General features: G+C 41.5%; 1 protein-coding gene across 4 annotated transcripts in view; it reads left to right on the plus strand.

The window, feature by feature from the left end:
* Positions 1 to 17903, plus strand: part of LOC109636062 (disheveled-associated activator of morphogenesis 1-like) — a 49583-nt gene extending 31680 nt beyond the window's left edge. For 3 of the 4 annotated variants that reach the window (XM_020097562.2, XM_020097563.2, XM_069514524.1), the window contains 23 exons: positions 2213 to 2284; positions 2842 to 2936; positions 3354 to 3687; positions 3787 to 3897; positions 4053 to 4156; positions 4440 to 4506; positions 4604 to 4721; positions 7401 to 7539; positions 7748 to 7806; positions 7893 to 8080; positions 8475 to 8789; positions 8878 to 8985; positions 9799 to 9828; positions 10161 to 10258; positions 10366 to 10450; positions 11110 to 11216; positions 11912 to 12000; positions 12114 to 12282; positions 12445 to 12552; positions 13526 to 13586; positions 13680 to 13811; positions 15829 to 15999; positions 16532 to 17903. In XM_020097562.2, the coding sequence (XP_019953121.1) occupies positions 2213 to 2284; positions 2842 to 2936; positions 3354 to 3687; positions 3787 to 3897; positions 4053 to 4156; positions 4440 to 4506; positions 4604 to 4721; positions 7401 to 7539; positions 7748 to 7806; positions 7893 to 8080; positions 8475 to 8789; positions 8878 to 8985; positions 9799 to 9828; positions 10161 to 10258; positions 10366 to 10450; positions 11110 to 11216; positions 11912 to 12000; positions 12114 to 12282; positions 12445 to 12552; positions 13526 to 13586; positions 13680 to 13811; positions 15829 to 15999; positions 16532 to 16744 (2973 nt within the window). In that variant the 3' untranslated portion in view covers positions 16745 to 17903. The remainder of the gene's footprint in view (positions 1 to 2212; positions 2285 to 2841; positions 2937 to 3353; positions 3688 to 3786; positions 3898 to 4052; positions 4157 to 4439; positions 4507 to 4603; positions 4722 to 7400; positions 7540 to 7747; positions 7807 to 7892; positions 8081 to 8474; positions 8790 to 8877; positions 8986 to 9798; positions 9829 to 10160; positions 10259 to 10365; positions 10451 to 11109; positions 11217 to 11911; positions 12001 to 12113; positions 12283 to 12444; positions 12553 to 13525; positions 13587 to 13679; positions 13812 to 15828; positions 16000 to 16531) is intronic. The other variant, XM_069514525.1, reaches the window with a different exon arrangement.
* The last annotated feature ends 176 nt before the right edge of the window (positions 17904 to 18079 follow it).

An 18079-nucleotide genomic window follows, 5' to 3' on the forward strand; every position in this document is an offset into this window, starting at 1 on the left:
TCAGTAGATGGTGGGTTGTCTGCTTACTAGATGATTGGTGGTTTGATCACTGGCTCTTTCAGTCCGCATGCTGAAGTGTCCTTGGGCAAGATACTTGACCCTAAATTGCCCCTGTTGCTGTACCAGCAGTGTGTAAATGATGTGAGATGAAATAAAACGCGGCACATTGAAGTGTATGAATGTGTGACTGAATTGATGACTTGTACTGTAAAGCACTTTAAGTGATCAATTAAAAAAATAAACATGGCAAGTGATGAGAGCAAAATGATAGAAATGGAAACAGCACATGTTTACTCCTGTTTCTACTGTGCCCCTTCATAATAAACTGGAATCTACCTTTGTTCATCTTTAAAAGAACACACTGGAACGTTTCGGTTTTGCTTTGAATGTAGAGGAGGGGAATTTACCCAAACCAAATCTTTAGGTGCAGCATCGACATGCTGAAGAGGGGGAGGGAAGAAAGACATCAATATTGCTGACTCGGCAGCAGCAGCCGCTGGCCCCAACCCAGTCAGATATAAACTCGCCATCTGAGCTCGGGGAGGAAGAGTGTGTGTGGAGGAAAAAAAGCAGAGGAAGTGTTCTGGTGTCCAAGGCAAACAGGAAGGCTTCACTTCCACAGGTGCAGCTTTTGTATGAGAGTCAGGGGGGGCAATCAGGAGGAAGGTGGGGGCATCGCCAGGTCGCTCCGTGTTAGTGAGTGATGAGCGGCGATGAATCGTCACTCGTTTGGTGATTAGATCCGTCAGAATTTGGGGCTCAGCATTAAGTTTTAACTATCTAATTTGGCAGAGCACCTGAGAGAATCAATCATCTTCCTGCTCCTCATTCAAGCAGCACATGCTTTTGCATAGATTTGCTCTGCTTGTGCTCAAACCGTGCGCTTCCACTCAGATTATTTTGTTGCTTGGACAGATTTCCTGCGCTCCAGTTTAAGCTCTTCTTCTCATGCTTACGCTGCTTCTCTGTGCACGTGCAAAGTCTGTGCTCAGATGTCTCCTCTGTACTTAGATTTTTTGAGTGATAATCATGGTTAACAGATTTTAAATTTCATGAAAAAGGTTTGATCTGTGAGCGGACAGAGCTTCTCTGTCAAACACACTATCCCACAGATTCCTGTTTGCTAATGCATGTTTGATCTTCACTTTCTCAAAAAAGAAATCCCCAGGAATACTCTCCCATCATGACTCTAAATAAACTCCCCGTGTTTGAAGACCACCGACTTCAGAGTCTAAGCATGAACTCTTAAAGATTTAAAAGGAAATGGGTCCCACCACTGTGGCGACTCCAGCAACTGAAGGACTGAACCTCATCCAGCGTCCGTCTGGTCAAACTGGCACCGGGCGCGAGTTGAACAGCAGGCGCAAGCTTTCCTGCCACTGCACGATCCCTGCAGACATGCCAAGGTCCGCAGTTTCTACAGGAACAGCCAAGTCCCCGCAGGCCGCTGTATTTACTGACGCCCAATTAGTTTTTGATGGTCACAGCTCGCCTGTGCTTAATGGAGCAAGAGTTTAAATGAAAAGCCTGGGGGCCTTTCATGTACAAGCCAAGTCCAGGGTCAAGTCATTTTCCCCTTGAGATTGAGAATTAAAGTCATCTTAGAAATGTCTTGCAGTTATTTATTTCACTTGTTATACAAACATGCCGGTCAAGAGATTAATCTCAGTATAAGTCAGGCCATGTCCTTAATCTGCTGTTTTAACATTCATTTGCTAATCTCAAGATTTTCTCAAGCAGCTGTACTCTCTTTTCAGCGCTAGTCGTCTTTCACCTCTTGAAAGTCAGCGAGGCGCTGTAGGATAAAACGAGAAGGAAGTGTGTGTCGCCCTACTTTTGAGTCCTTGCACCATTTTTTCCCTGCTTTTGGCTATTTATGCCCCCACACATTTTGTTCCATGTGAGTTTGTGTGTCAAGATCTGAATAACAATGAAGTTCTTCAGATGATTTGTAGTCTGACTTTGATTGATTAAAACATGTGATTTGAACCAAAATAGCAACTTTTCATGTGACTGAAATATTTTCCTTCAAGATCACATTTTAAAATTCCAAGCAAAGTCACGAACAGTTGATAATCATAAACCAACCACAACTTTTTCCAAATTAACTTAGCTCATGTTCTTTCTTCCCTTAAATCACTTAAAAATGTAACAGCTTCCCATGTCACATCCCAGGATCATTCATTCTCTGTGATTCTCTTTTGTTTTTTAGGAACAAGAAGAAAACAAAAGTGCCACTAGTTGGCCAGAATACTACATTGATCAGCTCAACTCAATGGCGGCTGTAAGTAATAACGTGAAATTCATTTATTCTTTTTTGGATATAAAACTGGTTATAAAATAGACCCAGAAGAAGGATCTGTCCTCTTTAGCTTTTCCTGTGGTTTTTCTCCCTCATTAAAGAGTTTTTCCTCGTCTGAGTTAAGGATCCAAGATTGTGAAGTAAAAACAAACCAGAGCCATAAATATAACTTGACTTTCTCCTCCAGACTAAGAGAATAGTAATGAGCCAACAAATAAAATATCCTTCATTCTCAATATTAAATAATTTTTCTCATATTCTAACAGAAACACTAAAAAATGGGATTTAATTATATAGTTCTATAATTTGACAGTTAACACTAATATTTTTGGGTTTGGGAAATTGTTAATTGTGTTTTTTTCATGGTGTTGCCATAATTACACCAGGAAGCAGCTTTTTGGGGTTTTAAATCTAATTCCTTTACAATTAAATTTTCCATGTGACCATGTTGGAAATCCCAAAATTTAGCTTTGTGGTTTTTAGTTGTGTTTGAGCCTTTAGATCTAGATCTTTATGTGCTTTAATCTTCTTTTCAACAGAGAACGACGCTCCTCGCTCTGGAGAAGGAAGACGAGGAGGAAAGGAACAAAACCATAGAGAGCTTGAAAACGGCTCTGAGGACGCAACCGATGAGGTGGACGAAAATTAAAAACCTCTCCATATAAAGTCAAATATCATCCCCTTCAGTTAACCTCTGACCTTGTCCATCACTCAATTCAATTCTACACAATTATATGTAAATGAGACCTTTAAGAATTGGGCAGCCATGAAGGTCACTGCAGTTTGATGTGAATGTACATTAAAGGAGACTGTGGATATAATTTCCATTTTAGGAACCTGATATTTTCACTTAGACTTAAAAGGCAACTTATCACAATTACTGCAGATGTTTCAGTCACACAGACTAGATAAGTCTGGGAAGTACAGAAGACGAGTGGTCAAAATATTTCTGTTCGACATTTCATACAGCAGCAATGCCTCGGAACATTTGTGCATCACCATTCCCAGATATACTTAATTAAAGTTGTCAATCAACCTGCTCTCCTCTCAGGTTCGTGACTCGTTTCATCGACCTGGACGGCCTGACGTGCATCCTGAACTTCCTGAAGAGCATGGACTACGAGACCACGGAGTCGCAGATCCACACGTCTCTAATCGGCTGCATCAAAGCTCTGATGAACAACTCCCAGGGCCGCGCCCATGTCCTCTCTCACTCCGAGAGCATCAACATCATCGCCCAGAGCCTGGCCACGGAGAACATCAAGACCAAGGTGGCGGTGCTGGAGATCATGGGCGCTGTGTGTCTGGTGCCTGGTGGCCACAAAAAAATCCTGGAGGCCATGTTGCACTATCAGCGCTTCGCCTGCGAGAGGACCCGCTTCCAGGTGGGTTAATGGATGTGGTTGTAAATCTTTTGAAAAAGTAATTTAAAAGCAGCAGTGCGTAAAAGAAATTTAACACCTCTAATGACTTGTTACCCTCAGACACTAATAAATGATCTGGATCGGAGCACGGGGCGATACAGAGACGAGGTCAACCTGAAAACAGCCATCATGTCCTTTATTAATGCTGTGCTGAGTCAAGGAGCTGGAGAGGTGAGTTATATTCTGCACCGTACACAGTGTTAATGCTTCATTTCATACTGGTCCTGGAAGGTTACCATGTCCCGGGGCTTCTCATTCAATAGACTCTTACATCATTGTTTGCATTTGACCACTAATCGCTTTTTAATCATTATTCTTAAATACAGACAAGTTTGGAATTCCGTATCCACCTCCGATATGAGTTTCTTATGCTGGGCATCCAACCTGTGATCGATAAGCTACGTTCACATGAAAACTCCACATTAGACCGGTGAGTTGGAATACATTCAAAATGTCTGTCCAAATAAGTATTTCTACTTTTAAACAAAACACCTTTTCCAGAGTCATGTCGATCGAATTACTTATTAATAAAAATAATTCTTACAATCCCAATGTAATCTAAGGTGTCATGATCATGTCATCTTTTTTCTATATCATGCAAATGGAATCAGAAAACAAAAACAAAACCAGAAATGATTGTTTTTGCTTTCTTTTTTGAGAAGTGAGATCAGCAGGGGACTTTCTAACCCACTCTGTCCCTCTGATCCTCTCAGGCATTTAGACTACTTTGAAATGCTGCGGAACGAGGATGAGCTGGCTTTGTCAAAACGATTTGAGTCGGTAAGTGAAGAAAAAAAATCATAACCCTACCTTTGTATTTTTAGATATTTTGCCAGATGTATTCATGTGTTGGTTTTTTTTGTTCCTTCTCCTACAGGTACATATTGATACCAAAAGTGCCACCCAAGTTTTTGATCTCATCCGCAAAAAGATGAACCACACAGATGCATACCCGCACTTTATGTCTGTGCTGCATCACTGTCTCCTCATGCCACGTAAGTAAATCTCTAAATATAAAGTAATTGGACTACGGTTGGAAAAATACAGTAATAACATCCAAGAATACAAAATCTTTTTTCATGTTGTAAAATGTGATTTAAAGAACCTGGAAATTAAAAAAAAACCTCTAATAGTGTCAGAGCAAAAGGGACGTCAATTCCTGAGACATTCAGACATTAAAAGATTTTATTCTTCAAATGTTAATTCACTGCCAATAACTGCAGCATGTGCAGAACTCATTGGCCTCAAACAACATGTCAGGACGTGTGAGACATGTTGTTGTAACTGTCGTTGTGATTTGTCAGCTGATGATGAATTCTCTGACTCTTCTAACCCTGTGGTTGCAAAATGAGGCTAATTGATGCCAACAAATAAGGACAGGCTATAAAAATAATGCAAAGTGTTTCCAGCTCAAAACCTCCACTGACTGAAAACAGTCAAAGAAATATGAGCAGTGGAAGTCATGACGATGATGATGATGATGATCTGAAAGACGAAGACTGTTTTAAATCTTTTCATATGCTGGGCAGAAGGGCAAAGCCTTCATAGGGCTGCAGCTGACACAGAAGTGGTTGTGGATGGTTGCAATGTGCAGCGTTTATGCACAAACAAGCGTCCACATGAAAGAAACCCTAGAAGCAACCTCATCACGAAAGCCAACGTCTGAAGTCTACAAGGCAACATGTGGATAAGCCAGAGTCATTTTGTAAACAACTGTTGTGGACAGATGAAGTTAAAAATCAGCCCTTTGGCCACAGTCTCCAAAGGTGTGTTTGGAGGGGGATAAGAAGCAGCAGCATTTGATGAAAACCCCCGACTGTTAAATACAAGGGCAGGAAAATCTCCAGGAGTCTGCTGTGGGGTTGTGTTGGCAGCCAGTGGCACAGGGAACATTGCACAGATAGAGGGAAGAACGGATTCCACTAAAAATCAGCTGAGTCTGAATGCAAACGTCCTGCAAAAAAAAGAGTCTGGCTTCAACAACGGGGGCAAATGATGCAAAGCAGATCCTCAGAATCCACCATGAACGACTTTCAGAGACACAACCCTTACAGAGTCCAGCATTAGTGAAAATCGGGCTAGGCAAGAGCTTGAAATGGTTTGCAGGAGGATAAAGAATAAAAAGACTGCTCACATCTCATTCTTTAACTTAAAGGTCCAGTGTGTAAGATTTAGGTAAAAGGGGCAGAAATTTAATGTAGAATAATCCTCATGATGTTTTCATCATGTTTGTTTCATCTAAATTGTATGAATTGTAGTTTTCTTTACCCTAGAATGGGCCCTTTATATTCAAATACTTCATATTTACATCAAGGGGACCCTCTCTGAGGAGGCCGCCATGTTTTTTACATTAGTCCAGACTGGACAAACTAAACACCTTTTGAGTTTTTATGACAATTAAAGGCTGCCACAGTTTCTTTTTCATGTTTGGAAGGAGAGGGTGAGGTGAGGGGTGTTCAGCACTAGATATTTCAAAATTCTACACACACTCTACCTTTAAGTTAAGTTTAACTTAATGCATTAATGTTTAAAGAAAGGCTCTTTCTGAATGTCTGTTCTTTGCAGTGGTTGTATTTACCTCTGTTCTCTTTCAAATAAGATCTGGAGTTTTCCCAGGAGCGCCCAAACGTTTTTGAATACAAATGTATAATGAGTTTAGTTAGCATTTCTCCCACAACACACACAGTCCATGTGTTCCTGTGCCAAAAAGATAAGCATATTGACTTTGTTCAGATTAGCCACTGCAGAAATTGGATAATCACATTCCCAGCCAAATTGAGTCCTGAGACTGCTGTTGGGTGATTTTCTTTTTTTTGTTATTAAGTTTTCTGCAAAGATTGTATTAAGTCTGGTTATATCATCCACATCACATCAAGGAGCCACTTAACAGCTGCAGTAGTTCTTCTCCTTGATGCTGTCCTCTCACTCTGAGTGGCTTTGTAATAATAATGAGTCGTTTCAGCTCCTTTGCTGAGTCATTCAAAGTGTAATTGCCACTTCAGCTGCAAATACAAGTGTTGTGGTCATAATGAGTTAAAAAACTGCAAGCTGGTGATGGTACTTAGTCAAAAAGAAGAGTGTGAATAATACTATGATATGGTCCATTGAACGTTTGGAAATACCTTACTAAAGTCTAATAACAAGATTTGTCCATGTACATCAGTCAATTAACCAAACTTTATTTTTATTTCCCAAAAGCATCTTAATCACCTGCCACAACTCCCGACTGAAAACAGTAAAACACTTTGAATAGATTTTAAAAGCTACAATATCAAAAGATAAATGGATACAAGAAATCATGTAATAATTATTATAATATAATATTATAGTATTAACAAGCAGGTAAAATAGACACAATAAAATAATGTCTGTGTGTGTTTCCAAAGTTTCCAGGCAAAAATAACAAGGCAACAGTAAACATGTTGTTCCATGGCAGATGTTGTCTCACCAATCTAATGCATGTGTAATCTTGCTGTACCCTGTAATCACTGTGTCTCTCTTTAGCTCAGTGTACGAGTACTTTTAGAGAATGCCTGACACATCATTCTTTTGTGTTTCATCATAATCAAATGGCTGCCATGGCTCCGGCTTCAGTCGGTAGTTGCTGAGATGCACTCGCGCCAGGGGGCTAATGAGAAACTTGTGCCTCTGTCTGTTTACGTCTCTTTCTCCAGACAAGAGGAGCGGTAACACGGTGCAGTACTGGCTGCTGTTGGACCGTATCGTCCAGCAGATGGTCCTGCAGAATGACAAAGGTCACGACCCCGACGTCACACCACTGGAGAATTTTAACGTGAAGAACGTTGTCCGGATGTAAGCTCTCCAGTTTCCCCCCCGAACACACTGACACATGAATGAGTGCAGGAGCAGATTCCTTGCCTGAAGAATGTAGAACAGTTTGTGTTTGCTGAAGATCTGAAAGCCATGTGCTCTGCAGCGACGACTCAAACATAACTGATTCTTTATGAGGAGTTGTACTTGTAGATGCTGTAGTTTATTATGCTTGTCTTTTTCTCTGCAGGCTGGTCAATGAAAATGAGGTCAAACAGTGGAAAGAGCAGGCAGAGAAAATGAGAAAAGGTGTGTGAATATTCTAAACTATTCAATAGAAAAATCATTTAATGAAGGGTTGTAAGTTAAGCTCACTTAGTGATCTCCCTTCACAGAACACCACGAGTTGCAGCAGAAGTTTGAGAAGAAGGAGCGTGAATGTGATGCAAAGACCCAGGAGAAAGAAGACATGATGCAGACACTTAACAAGATGAAAGAGAAGTTGGAGAAGGAGAGCACCGAGCACAAGAATGTCAAACAGCAAGTGGCTGAACTCAGCGCTCGTCTGCACGAGCTCAGTACCGTACGTCCCGTTTCATATTCACTTTATAAAGACCCTAAGATAAAGGCTGTGAGCGGTGGTCCAGAGCAATCCCAGAGTTCACATAAAGCCATGTGAAATATTCTATAAGAGACCCCTCAGATGATAAAACATGAAGCAAATGTAATTAATTTGAACAAGAACATTTTTCTTAAACATGCCTGTCTCACCGTATATTGATTTGTTACTTTATGATGTTACTGACCCAAAATTGGACCATTATCACACAGTTAGTCATAATTATGTCATAAATTATTCATCTGTCATATAATTATGTCATAAAGAGTGAAAATAAAGTCACCACATCTATAAATATTGTTGAAATTAGGCTGTTGAGCCTTTTTCTTTCTCTTACTCTCTTTCTCCCTCCCTGCAGAGACAGGCAACTCTTGTTCCTGGAGGTCCTCCCTTCGCCCCAGGCCCGCCCGGTGGCCCTCTGCCTCCTCAACCATCCATGCCAGCCTTTGGAGGTCTGTGCCCACCTCCCCCACCCCCTCCTCCAGGCGGCATGATGCCTCCCCCGCCTCCACCACCCCCTCCTCCCGGTGGCCCTCCACCTCCTCCCGGACTTCCTCCTATCGGAGGCATCCCCCCGCCGCCCGGAGCGCCGCTGGGACCCTCCCTGATGAAGAAAAACATCCCTCAGCCATCCAACCCACTCAAGTCCTTCAACTGGTCTAAGTTAGCCGAGGTGAGACAAGCAGAGACACGAGAAGACGAGAATGTTTTGATGCTTTCAGAGAAATTATGTGACATAAAAACCTTTTTCCTCTGCTCAGAATAAACTGGAGGGCACCGTGTGGATGGACGTAGACGACTGCAAGGTTTTTAAAATCTTGGACCTGGAGGACCTTGAAAAGACCTTCTCAGCCTATCAGAGACAGCAGGTAATGACAACGAAGCTGTTCATCAGCTCAACAACCACCTACACTCAGAGGGGGCGGACTGTAGACAGCAGGGACGGGGTGGTGGCTGAGGAACTTAGACTCTTCTACAAAAGCAAGTCTAAATTTAAAAAAAAACATAGCCAGATAGATTTGGGGGCTTCTTTACAAGATACAAAACTTTCATGCTTGATTCATTCTGAATGCTTTTTATGATCACGCTTGTCTGTGGTTTTGATCATTTTGCCACGTGATTGTAAATGCATGAATGAGCTGCTCGGAATCGGCTGTTTGTTTGTTTGTGACCTCGTATTAGTCAGGGGACAAAATGAATGTGGGCTAGTTCTATTTTTCATTAAGATCCATGAATTACTCCCTGGAAAATTGGTAAAATTGTTAATAAACAGAATGTTACATAGAGTAAAAAATATTCTTGATTCACTCCAAACTTAATGGGTTCTTTTTTAATGATCCATCCCTGCAACAATTTTAGTGAAAATCTATTCAGTAGTTTTTGTGTAATCCTGCCAGAAAACAATCTATGTTTAGATGCTCAGTGTGGCCTGATAAGTTTCAATGACAGACTCATTCCTTCTGCACACAGCATGTGAACTATAAGCACGTATTGATCACCTGAAAAGCTGCTCATGTCTCACTGCTGCTCACTTCATCACTCATGGAGCCATCATCATCTTCATCATCTCAAGAATGAGCTTTGATTTGTTTGCTGTTTGTTTTTATTGGCTGCAATCACGTAACCGCTTGACTTATTCTAATGAGTGCTTACATCTTCCCTGCTTCTTGCCTGCATTTTAGGACTTCTTTATGATCAATAACAGCAAACAGGTGAGTGCACTTACGGTACAACAGTTATTTATACTTTGTTGTCGCTCCGTAATCAATTCAGTCTGACTTTGTTGTTGTGTCCTCTTGTACCCTCAGCTACATGTTTTATTTGAATCTACTTCATGTTTGTCCAACAGAATATATATTTATACACCTTTTGTTGAAGTCGTCATTCTTTTTCCTTTGTGTGTGTGTGTGTGTGTGTGTGTGTGTGTGTGTGTGTGTCCTGTTTGCCTGTGTGTCATGTTTGCCTGTGATAACCTTTTGTTTTAGCCTTTTTGAATATTCTCAGCCCCTGTTTTGCCCTCTAACCTTTATGATTCCACTCACAGAAAGAGGCGGAGGACGACACGCTGAGCTCTAAAAAAGTCAAAGAGCTGTCGGTCATTGACGGCCGTCGAGCTCAAAACTGCAACATCCTCCTCTCGAGGTAAATTCAGAAACATCCATACGACCCATTTATTAAAAAATTACTGACACATCACAGGTCATTATAAATACACATTTGTAACGGACTCCTCTGTTGTGTATCTGCAGGCTGAAGCTTTCAAACGAGGAGATCAAGAGAGCCATTTTAACCATGGACGAACAGGAGGACCTTCCCAAAGACATGCTGGAGCAGGTATTTCAACACGCACCAGCTCTTCCTCTGCTGCCATGACACAGTGTGTTTATCGGCTCCAGTTCGATTATTTTTTAAATCGTGTAAACAAGAAACCTGGTTACTGTAACTGAGGTAGAGGATAAGAGAAAGGTTATTTCCACAGATTGATTTCTGCTGAAGATTTCTTAGCTGTGTATAAAGGTAACTGGTCTTTATTTGACTTCTATTTCAGACAAGAAAATGATCTGTGGTATCAGTAAGCAATACATGCTCATATTTAAAATAAGTCCAAAGTCCATTCCACTTAACACAGGCTCCTCCAGAAGACGAGATAAACTTGTACCAGTGTCACGGTGCTGTCAGTATTATATCACTACTACCTTAAAATAAGTGACCCAAGCTTCTAACTAAGCTGGAGTTAGGGTGTAATCTGCCACATCTATCTGAAGCTTTACAGTAACCAGGTAACTACGGTACGAGTCGACATGTGAACTAAATTTCCAGGCGACCTGGTTTTATTTTGTGCATTAAAAACTGCTCCATGCAGAAACTACACTTGAAGTTAGAAGAGTACTGACTGCACTTTCATTTCTATGTTTTGGGAGCCTGTGCAAAAAATGTTAATACATCAATCTAAGGCTCATAATAATAATCTGTTGTGGTTCTTGTTCCATCAGCTGCTGAAGTTCGTCCCTGAGAAGAGCGATGTGGATCTGCTGGAGGAGCACAAACATGAGCTCGACCGAATGGCAAAACCCGACCGTTTCCTCTATGAGATGAGCAGGTACGTTAAACATTCAGTTTCTTTTTAGCTTTTTAATTCAGTTTAAATTTGACATAATCTTAAGCCTGACAGCCTAATGTTGCTGCAGCAATGTGCAGATCTGATGACGAACAATAGCCTTTGTTTCCTCTTAGTCACGGCAGATAAATGCTATGACACATGGTTTTCTACTTAGCTGGGAACAATGGCTATTTGTGTGTATCACTATTTCCAAAATTGTGTATTGTGAATAAATGGAATCAGTCATGTAACAACAGTATTTGAAGTTTCAGTTTTGTAAACAAAGTGTCACAGTTGGAGACAAAGAAAAGATCTGAGACGTTAACATATTGCAGCGACAGTAAAAATATTCTTATATGGTTTATTGTTTTTAATAATTTACTGTAGTTTGACATGTTTTTAATAAAGTTAACCAGAGTAGAGAATAGACTGGTGGACACATGTCACTGTGGTATTCATTAGCTGCAGTCAGTGGTTTATGAACCCAAAATCACGAACTGGGCCAAAAATAAGCTTTGGTGCCACAACAAAAAACGTTTTTATGTGTCGTTTAGTAAACACACAGGCGGCTTCTTTTCAAGCTCAATGTTCATGTCTGTGGTTTTTTGTCTAAATTTGAGGATTTCCCTGTTTATAATTTATGATATCCGTCTATTCCTGTTCCCTCTGACACGCATTTTCCATCTCCTGTCCAGAATAAACCACTACCAGCAGCGGCTGCAGTCGCTGTACTTCAAGAAGAAGTTTGCAGAGAGGATAGCGGAGATCAAACCCAAAGTTGAAGGTGGGAACAGTCTTGTACTCCAAGTATATATATTCTGTAAATATAAAAACTAGTAAAGAGATCTCCCAAGTCGAAACACACATTTGAATCTGCTGGAATCTTGAATCTTTCAGCTCTGACAAAGGCGTCTAAGGAGATCTTACACAGCAGAAACCTGAAGCAGCTGTTGGAGGTGGTCCTCGCTTTTGGGAACTACATGAACAAGGGTCCGAGAGGAAACGCTTACGGCTTCAAGATGTCTTCACTCAACAAGATCGCTGACACCAAGTCCAGTATCGACAAGTAAGTTTAAATCTTCACAGGCAATAACAGAAAGAATGTATGAAATATAAAATGTCACATCTGGATGTGGGAATGTGAAATTTGTGAAACTACATGTGGTTGATCATATTTGAAGGTACATCATAAAACCATTACATCAAGTTTTTGACTGATTTTTCATAGAAACATCACTCTGCTGCACTACCTGATCACTATTCTGGAGAAGAAATACCCCAAAGTCCTGAAGTTCCAGGACGATCTGCAGAGCATCTCAGAGGCCGCCAAAGTCAAGTAGGTGAAACCCTGGAGCGATGGGTCCCAATCTGAGGGCTGTGACCCCACAAGAGGTCACAAGATTAAGGCTTCATCCACACAACTACATTTAGATCACAGGAAACTCCCCTGGCGTCTTGACACTGGTGTTGGTTGATGGGATGTAGAGAATGTTGATGATATGAGATGAGGGTTGGTCACTTATTTATACTTTACATCACATTTCAAACCATGTTACAAAGTGCTATACAATAACTAAAGATGCATGATTCACAAATTTAAGATGTAAAATATTTTTTTTAAACGCTGCTTGCCCAGTTTTTATTGTATGTTTGAGTATGGTGGGGCATAAACAGAAACATATGGAAAGGATGATACAGTCACCCACATGCCTCCTGATTGGTTCTTATTAGTCATAACTCAACTACAACTGATGAAGGGAAAACCTCTCTAACACTTACTGGTTCCACCTCATCGTCCAAGAAAGGAAATCCCTCATCTTACTTTACACTCTAGTTCTAACATGTTCGCAACCAAGCAACCAGCTATACAGTAGACAGTCTACTTCCTGTTACAGTGTTAGTGAATGGTCAGGTTTTGCATTAGTACGGATTATTGCGGATACGTTACTAAAAAGCTGTTTTGACTAAGATCGTCTAAACATGGGTTTAAAATAAAAACATATTGGTGTGGGAGTAGCCTCACATTTAGAGGTTGCAAGTTAAATGGAAATAACAGAAAGAAATTCTGCCACAGTAATTATATATATCTTTTTTCTGATGTTGTGAAATTTGTACTGGATAATTAACTGGATCATTAACCATCTGAGGGAACTGCTCATAAGACATAAACAAACAAGCTGTCGGGATTAGTCGTGGGTTTTTCTTTGGAGTCATGAGCCAGGATGGTTTGGATCCACAGCCTCTGGCCACATTTCTCCTGTTTCCTTCTTTTCTGTGTTCAACAACCACCTTTCTCTTTGTGTGTGCAGTATGACGGAGCTGAATAAAGATATCTGCAACCTCCGCAGTGGCTTGAAAAGTGTGGAGAGCGTGAGTCACAAAGATAAGACAGGACATGCATTTTTATTTTATTAGTCAGTGAAGCCGTCTTTCAACTCCTGCTCTTTCATTTTTTCCTGTCAGGAGCTGGAGTACCAGAAGAAGCGACCGCAGGAGCTGGGCGACAAATTTGTGTCTGTGGTGAGTCAGTTCATCACGGTGGCCAGCTTCAGCTTCTCCGACGTGGAGGACTCTCTCACCGAGGCCAAAGAGCTGGTAAGTCGCCCCGTCTGTATGAGCCGACTTTGTAGACACAGACTTTAAAAGCTCGCATCCCGTTTCCTCTCGGTGCAGCTGTTTCTAAGCACCTCGTTGACCTCATTGGTCACCGTTCTAGGAAAGCTAACAGCGGGAGTGAGGTGTTTCTGCTTCCTGCTGCAGCGCCGCTCGCACTTTATCGGTCACGCTGCTCATTGTCTTTAGTGCAGCTAAAGAGTGAAAGCAGGAACAGACGCAAAGGGTTGTATATTGTTTTACACGGCTGTTCGGCATTTTTATAGTAATAACTTTATTTATACACCCCCTTTAAAAACAGCTTGACGACGATGACAAATAAAAACAAAACATCAAAGACAAGAAGCAAATGAATACAATGTCATTTAAAATCAAAGACAGCAGATAAAATAATAGTAATGGAAAAAGAAAAGGATAAAATAAATGTAATAGTTGCAAAAAACAATCAAATAAAAGCTGTTTGGTGAAAGTACGGACGTATACTGCGTGGATGTTGTACTTCATGATTGTAGGTGCTTTTATTACACATGTAATGGTAGGAATACTTTGTGAATCACACTAAAGCTGTCAGACATGAAGCACTGAAGTCAGGACATTTTCTGGAGGGGCTGTATGTATGTAACACAATGTAACACAAATGTCTGAGTCAATTGCCACAGATGTTTTTCTGCCGCCCTCCTGATAAAATGTTCAAGTGAGCAACAAAATGTCTGGAGAATTCACAGAGCGAGTGGACGTGACGTTTCTAACACGTGAGAGAGATAAAACAAAAAAAGAATGCAAATATCTCTAGATAAAAGAGGAGCCATACCTGAACTTGGAAAGACAACGAAATTCAAGAGTTTTTGGCGACAAGGGTCGGGGATGATGTGCTGTAAAGGGAAAGATGAGATTTCCACAGCAAAAACTAAATGTAATATCAGACGTGCATGAATCTGACCTGATCAATCTCCTGCTGCGTTCTCCATAAATGAAAGATAAACCCTGAAAGTTGTCTGGACCCAATTTTCCAGACATCTTCTGCAGTTCTGTCTGAAAACAGATTAAATGTGTGCAGTCCTTGAGAAAATCCTCACAGAGCATTTCCCTCGCAGCTAACATTTCCTACAAAGCAAACCTGTTGCAGGTGGTCATTTTGAAAAGAGACTTGTCTTTTTACAACCAGAAACCTGAGCGTGTTCTTCTTTTAACCGACGCAGCGACACCCTGATGTCAGATTTATGCGTCTGTCCACATTTATTGGTGCAAGGAAAGAAGGAAGGAAGGCTTTTTACCTTTTTCTCTTTAAAATCTTGGGCATGTTTTTTTTCCTCAAAGTGTGTGTGTGTGTGTGTGTGTGTGTGCGTGCGTGTGTGCGTGCGCTACACTGACCCTAGTGCTCGGCTGGTCACATGGCAACCATTAGTCTCTGTGAATCATTTACGGTGTCCCATGGTTAAATATTTGAGAGTGTTCACAGTGGTCCTCTTTACTCATGATGGGAAATCAAAGAACCCTCGCTGACCCTCACCGCCTTTCATCTGGTGACGTTGTAGAATTTTAAGATTTAAAGGGATATTTTCAGAGTACAAATCTCGTCCCATTGATTCCTGTTGTGAAAAAGCCTATTTCAAAACTTCCCTGCAGAATAGCTCCACCTGACTGAGCATTCATGCCATTGGCTGTCGTTAACATGTAGATTTTTTCAGGTACCTGTTCTCAGCAGGATTTCACATCTGGATTTTATCCTTTTTAACCTTCAGTTAAAAACACCCATCAAACACGTCGCCTATATTTGAGCTCTGGCTCCAGTCTCTGGCCGCGGCTGTAATCAGTAGCCGGTCAGATGCGCGTTAACACGGCCTTCAAAGCTCGACTACTGTTTCCTCCGCTCTGATTTCAAAGAGCTGAGACCCTAATGAGTCTGCTGTAAAACGGCCGACGATAAAGTAAAAACACGGTTCTGCTGTAAATCTGATCCCGTGTGACCCCTTTTCTCTTTGGTCCCCCCCCCCCACAGTTCCTGAGGGCAGTGAAGCACTTTGGCGAAGACGCCAGCAAGATGCAACCGGACGAGTTCTTCGGCATCTTCGACCAGTTCCTGCAGTCGTTCTCCGAGGCTCAGCAGGAGAACGAGAACATGCGGAGACGCAAAGAAGAGGAGGAGCGCAGGGCCAAGATGGAAGCACAGGTTTGTGATCTGCTGTTTCCACATGAGTCTTGACAAAAAAAAGAACCACGTAAATTAAAAAACTCAGTTGTAAAGTGAGAATGAAGAGAAAAAACAAATCCAACAAATACAAAGTGGAATTCATGACCAACTACAAAGGTTCTGAATAATCATTTGAGATTTTCTGAAATATGTTTATTTACTTTCTCTCTGAAAATTAGATGAGAACATTGAAACCACTGTTGTAAAATAAATATGAAGCTTCAACTGTTAGCTTTTATAAATCAGCAAAACATCCAACCTGGCTTTGTCCAGCGTTGGATGTTTGTTTAAATTACGTAATATTAAGCATAATAAAAACTATGATTTAAACATAAAACTATAACTTGAGAAGGAATTAAAAACGGAGCTTGTGTTGTAGATGATGTTGCTGCTGCTGTACATGTTCTGTAAAGACAGGAAGCTTGTCATCCAACTGTTCCTCCGAGGTGAAGAGTAATACATCCAGAGAGACGTTTTGGTTGATTCAATGTTTCCCTTCCTGTGTCACCAGCTGAAAGAACAGAGGGAGAAGGAGCGAAAGGCCCGGAAAGCAAAGGCAAACGGCGAGGACGACGGCGGCGAGTTTGACGACCTGGTGTCGGCGCTGCGATCGGGCGAGGTCTTTGACAAAGACCTGTCCAAGATGAAACGCAACCGCAAACGCATCAACAGCCAGAACACAGACGCGAGCCGAGAGCGACCAGTCACCAAGCTCAACTTCTGAGCAGAGGCTGACATCCTCCTCCTCCTCCTCCTCTTCCTCCTCGGCCCTGCTGCTGCTCGTTGTTAGTTTCTCTCTGGGTCAAACTGACACTCACATTCCTCCACTCCCACCCAGCTTCGCCTAAACCGACCACGGTCTCGCATCATCACAGCAGAGCCACACACAGCACAACACGTCTGGACTATTTCAAAAAAGCCAAAAACTATTAACGACCAAAACCCCATAAATTCCAGCTGGAGGATTGATGAAATGTTTCGTCACGCAGGACCAGGAAGTGGCGTCTCGTTCCAGGTGCAAGAGACGGTCTCGGTCGTTTGATTGGACGATGTGTTTTTTGTTTTTATTCGTACGTCAGAATCTATGCACAGAGCGTAACGTGCAGCTTTTCGACTCCTTCAGGGCTTCGACGCTTGATCCAAACAGGAAGGAAAAAAACACGAGGGGCCATTTTGTACAGACTGATTTGATAGATCGAGCGGGGGGGCTGCTTTCGCGGTCGCTTTTTTTGTAGAAAGACTGAAACTGAACTTCCTGGTGACGCCGCCGCTCTCCTGCTGCGAGGACCGAGACGCATCTTCAAACAGGAAGTGACGCAGCTGAGTTTTCCTTGTTGTCATCATTATTGACGCGCAGCATTTATATATCTGTATGTTTTATTTGATCTACTTCCTGTTAAGAGCTGGCCTTAACTCTGTTGACTCTGATTGTTGAGTGGGTACTTCAAGGCCTCGATATCTCAACAAGTGTGGACACTCATCGTCATAGATTACATATATCTATATCTATATCTATATATAAGGTTGCGTGCTTGTTATACATGCACATGAGTTCATAATTATTCTGCTAAATGCCATTTAAACCATACCCAAACAATGCAATACACCTGTTTTCCCCCTTCTGGAGAGAGCGCCCCCTAATGTTGATGTTTTTATTTGAATAGATATTTGTTTCCTGCGCCCGCTGGATTCACTAAAAACATTCTGTGATTCACATGTGAAGAGTTTCTACTCACATGTGGACGCGACGTCTGATGTGAGTTTGTCTCCCGAGCAGCTCAGTGTGAATCCAGCGAGTGTCGGACGCCTCCTCTGAACTTTTATAATTTAAATGTTGCCTTCCATTGTACGATGCCCGGATGAAAATAAATGGGAGAAAAGCATTTAGGAGTTTTTGTGTTCAGTTAACGATCACCAGCTCCATGAGTCTGCACAGAAAAAAGATTCAGTTCTTTGTTGCCATATCAGTAACGTTGATGGAATTTTAAAATACACAACAGAGTAAGAAAGACGTGAATAAAATCTGAACCTTTAAAAAGAACAGAACAATAAATCAAGA

This window comes from Paralichthys olivaceus, chromosome 19, assembly GCF_024713975.1.
Source record: "Paralichthys olivaceus isolate ysfri-2021 chromosome 19, ASM2471397v2, whole genome shotgun sequence".
In the NCBI taxonomy this organism is placed as follows: domain Eukaryota; kingdom Metazoa; phylum Chordata; class Actinopteri; order Pleuronectiformes; family Paralichthyidae; genus Paralichthys; species Paralichthys olivaceus.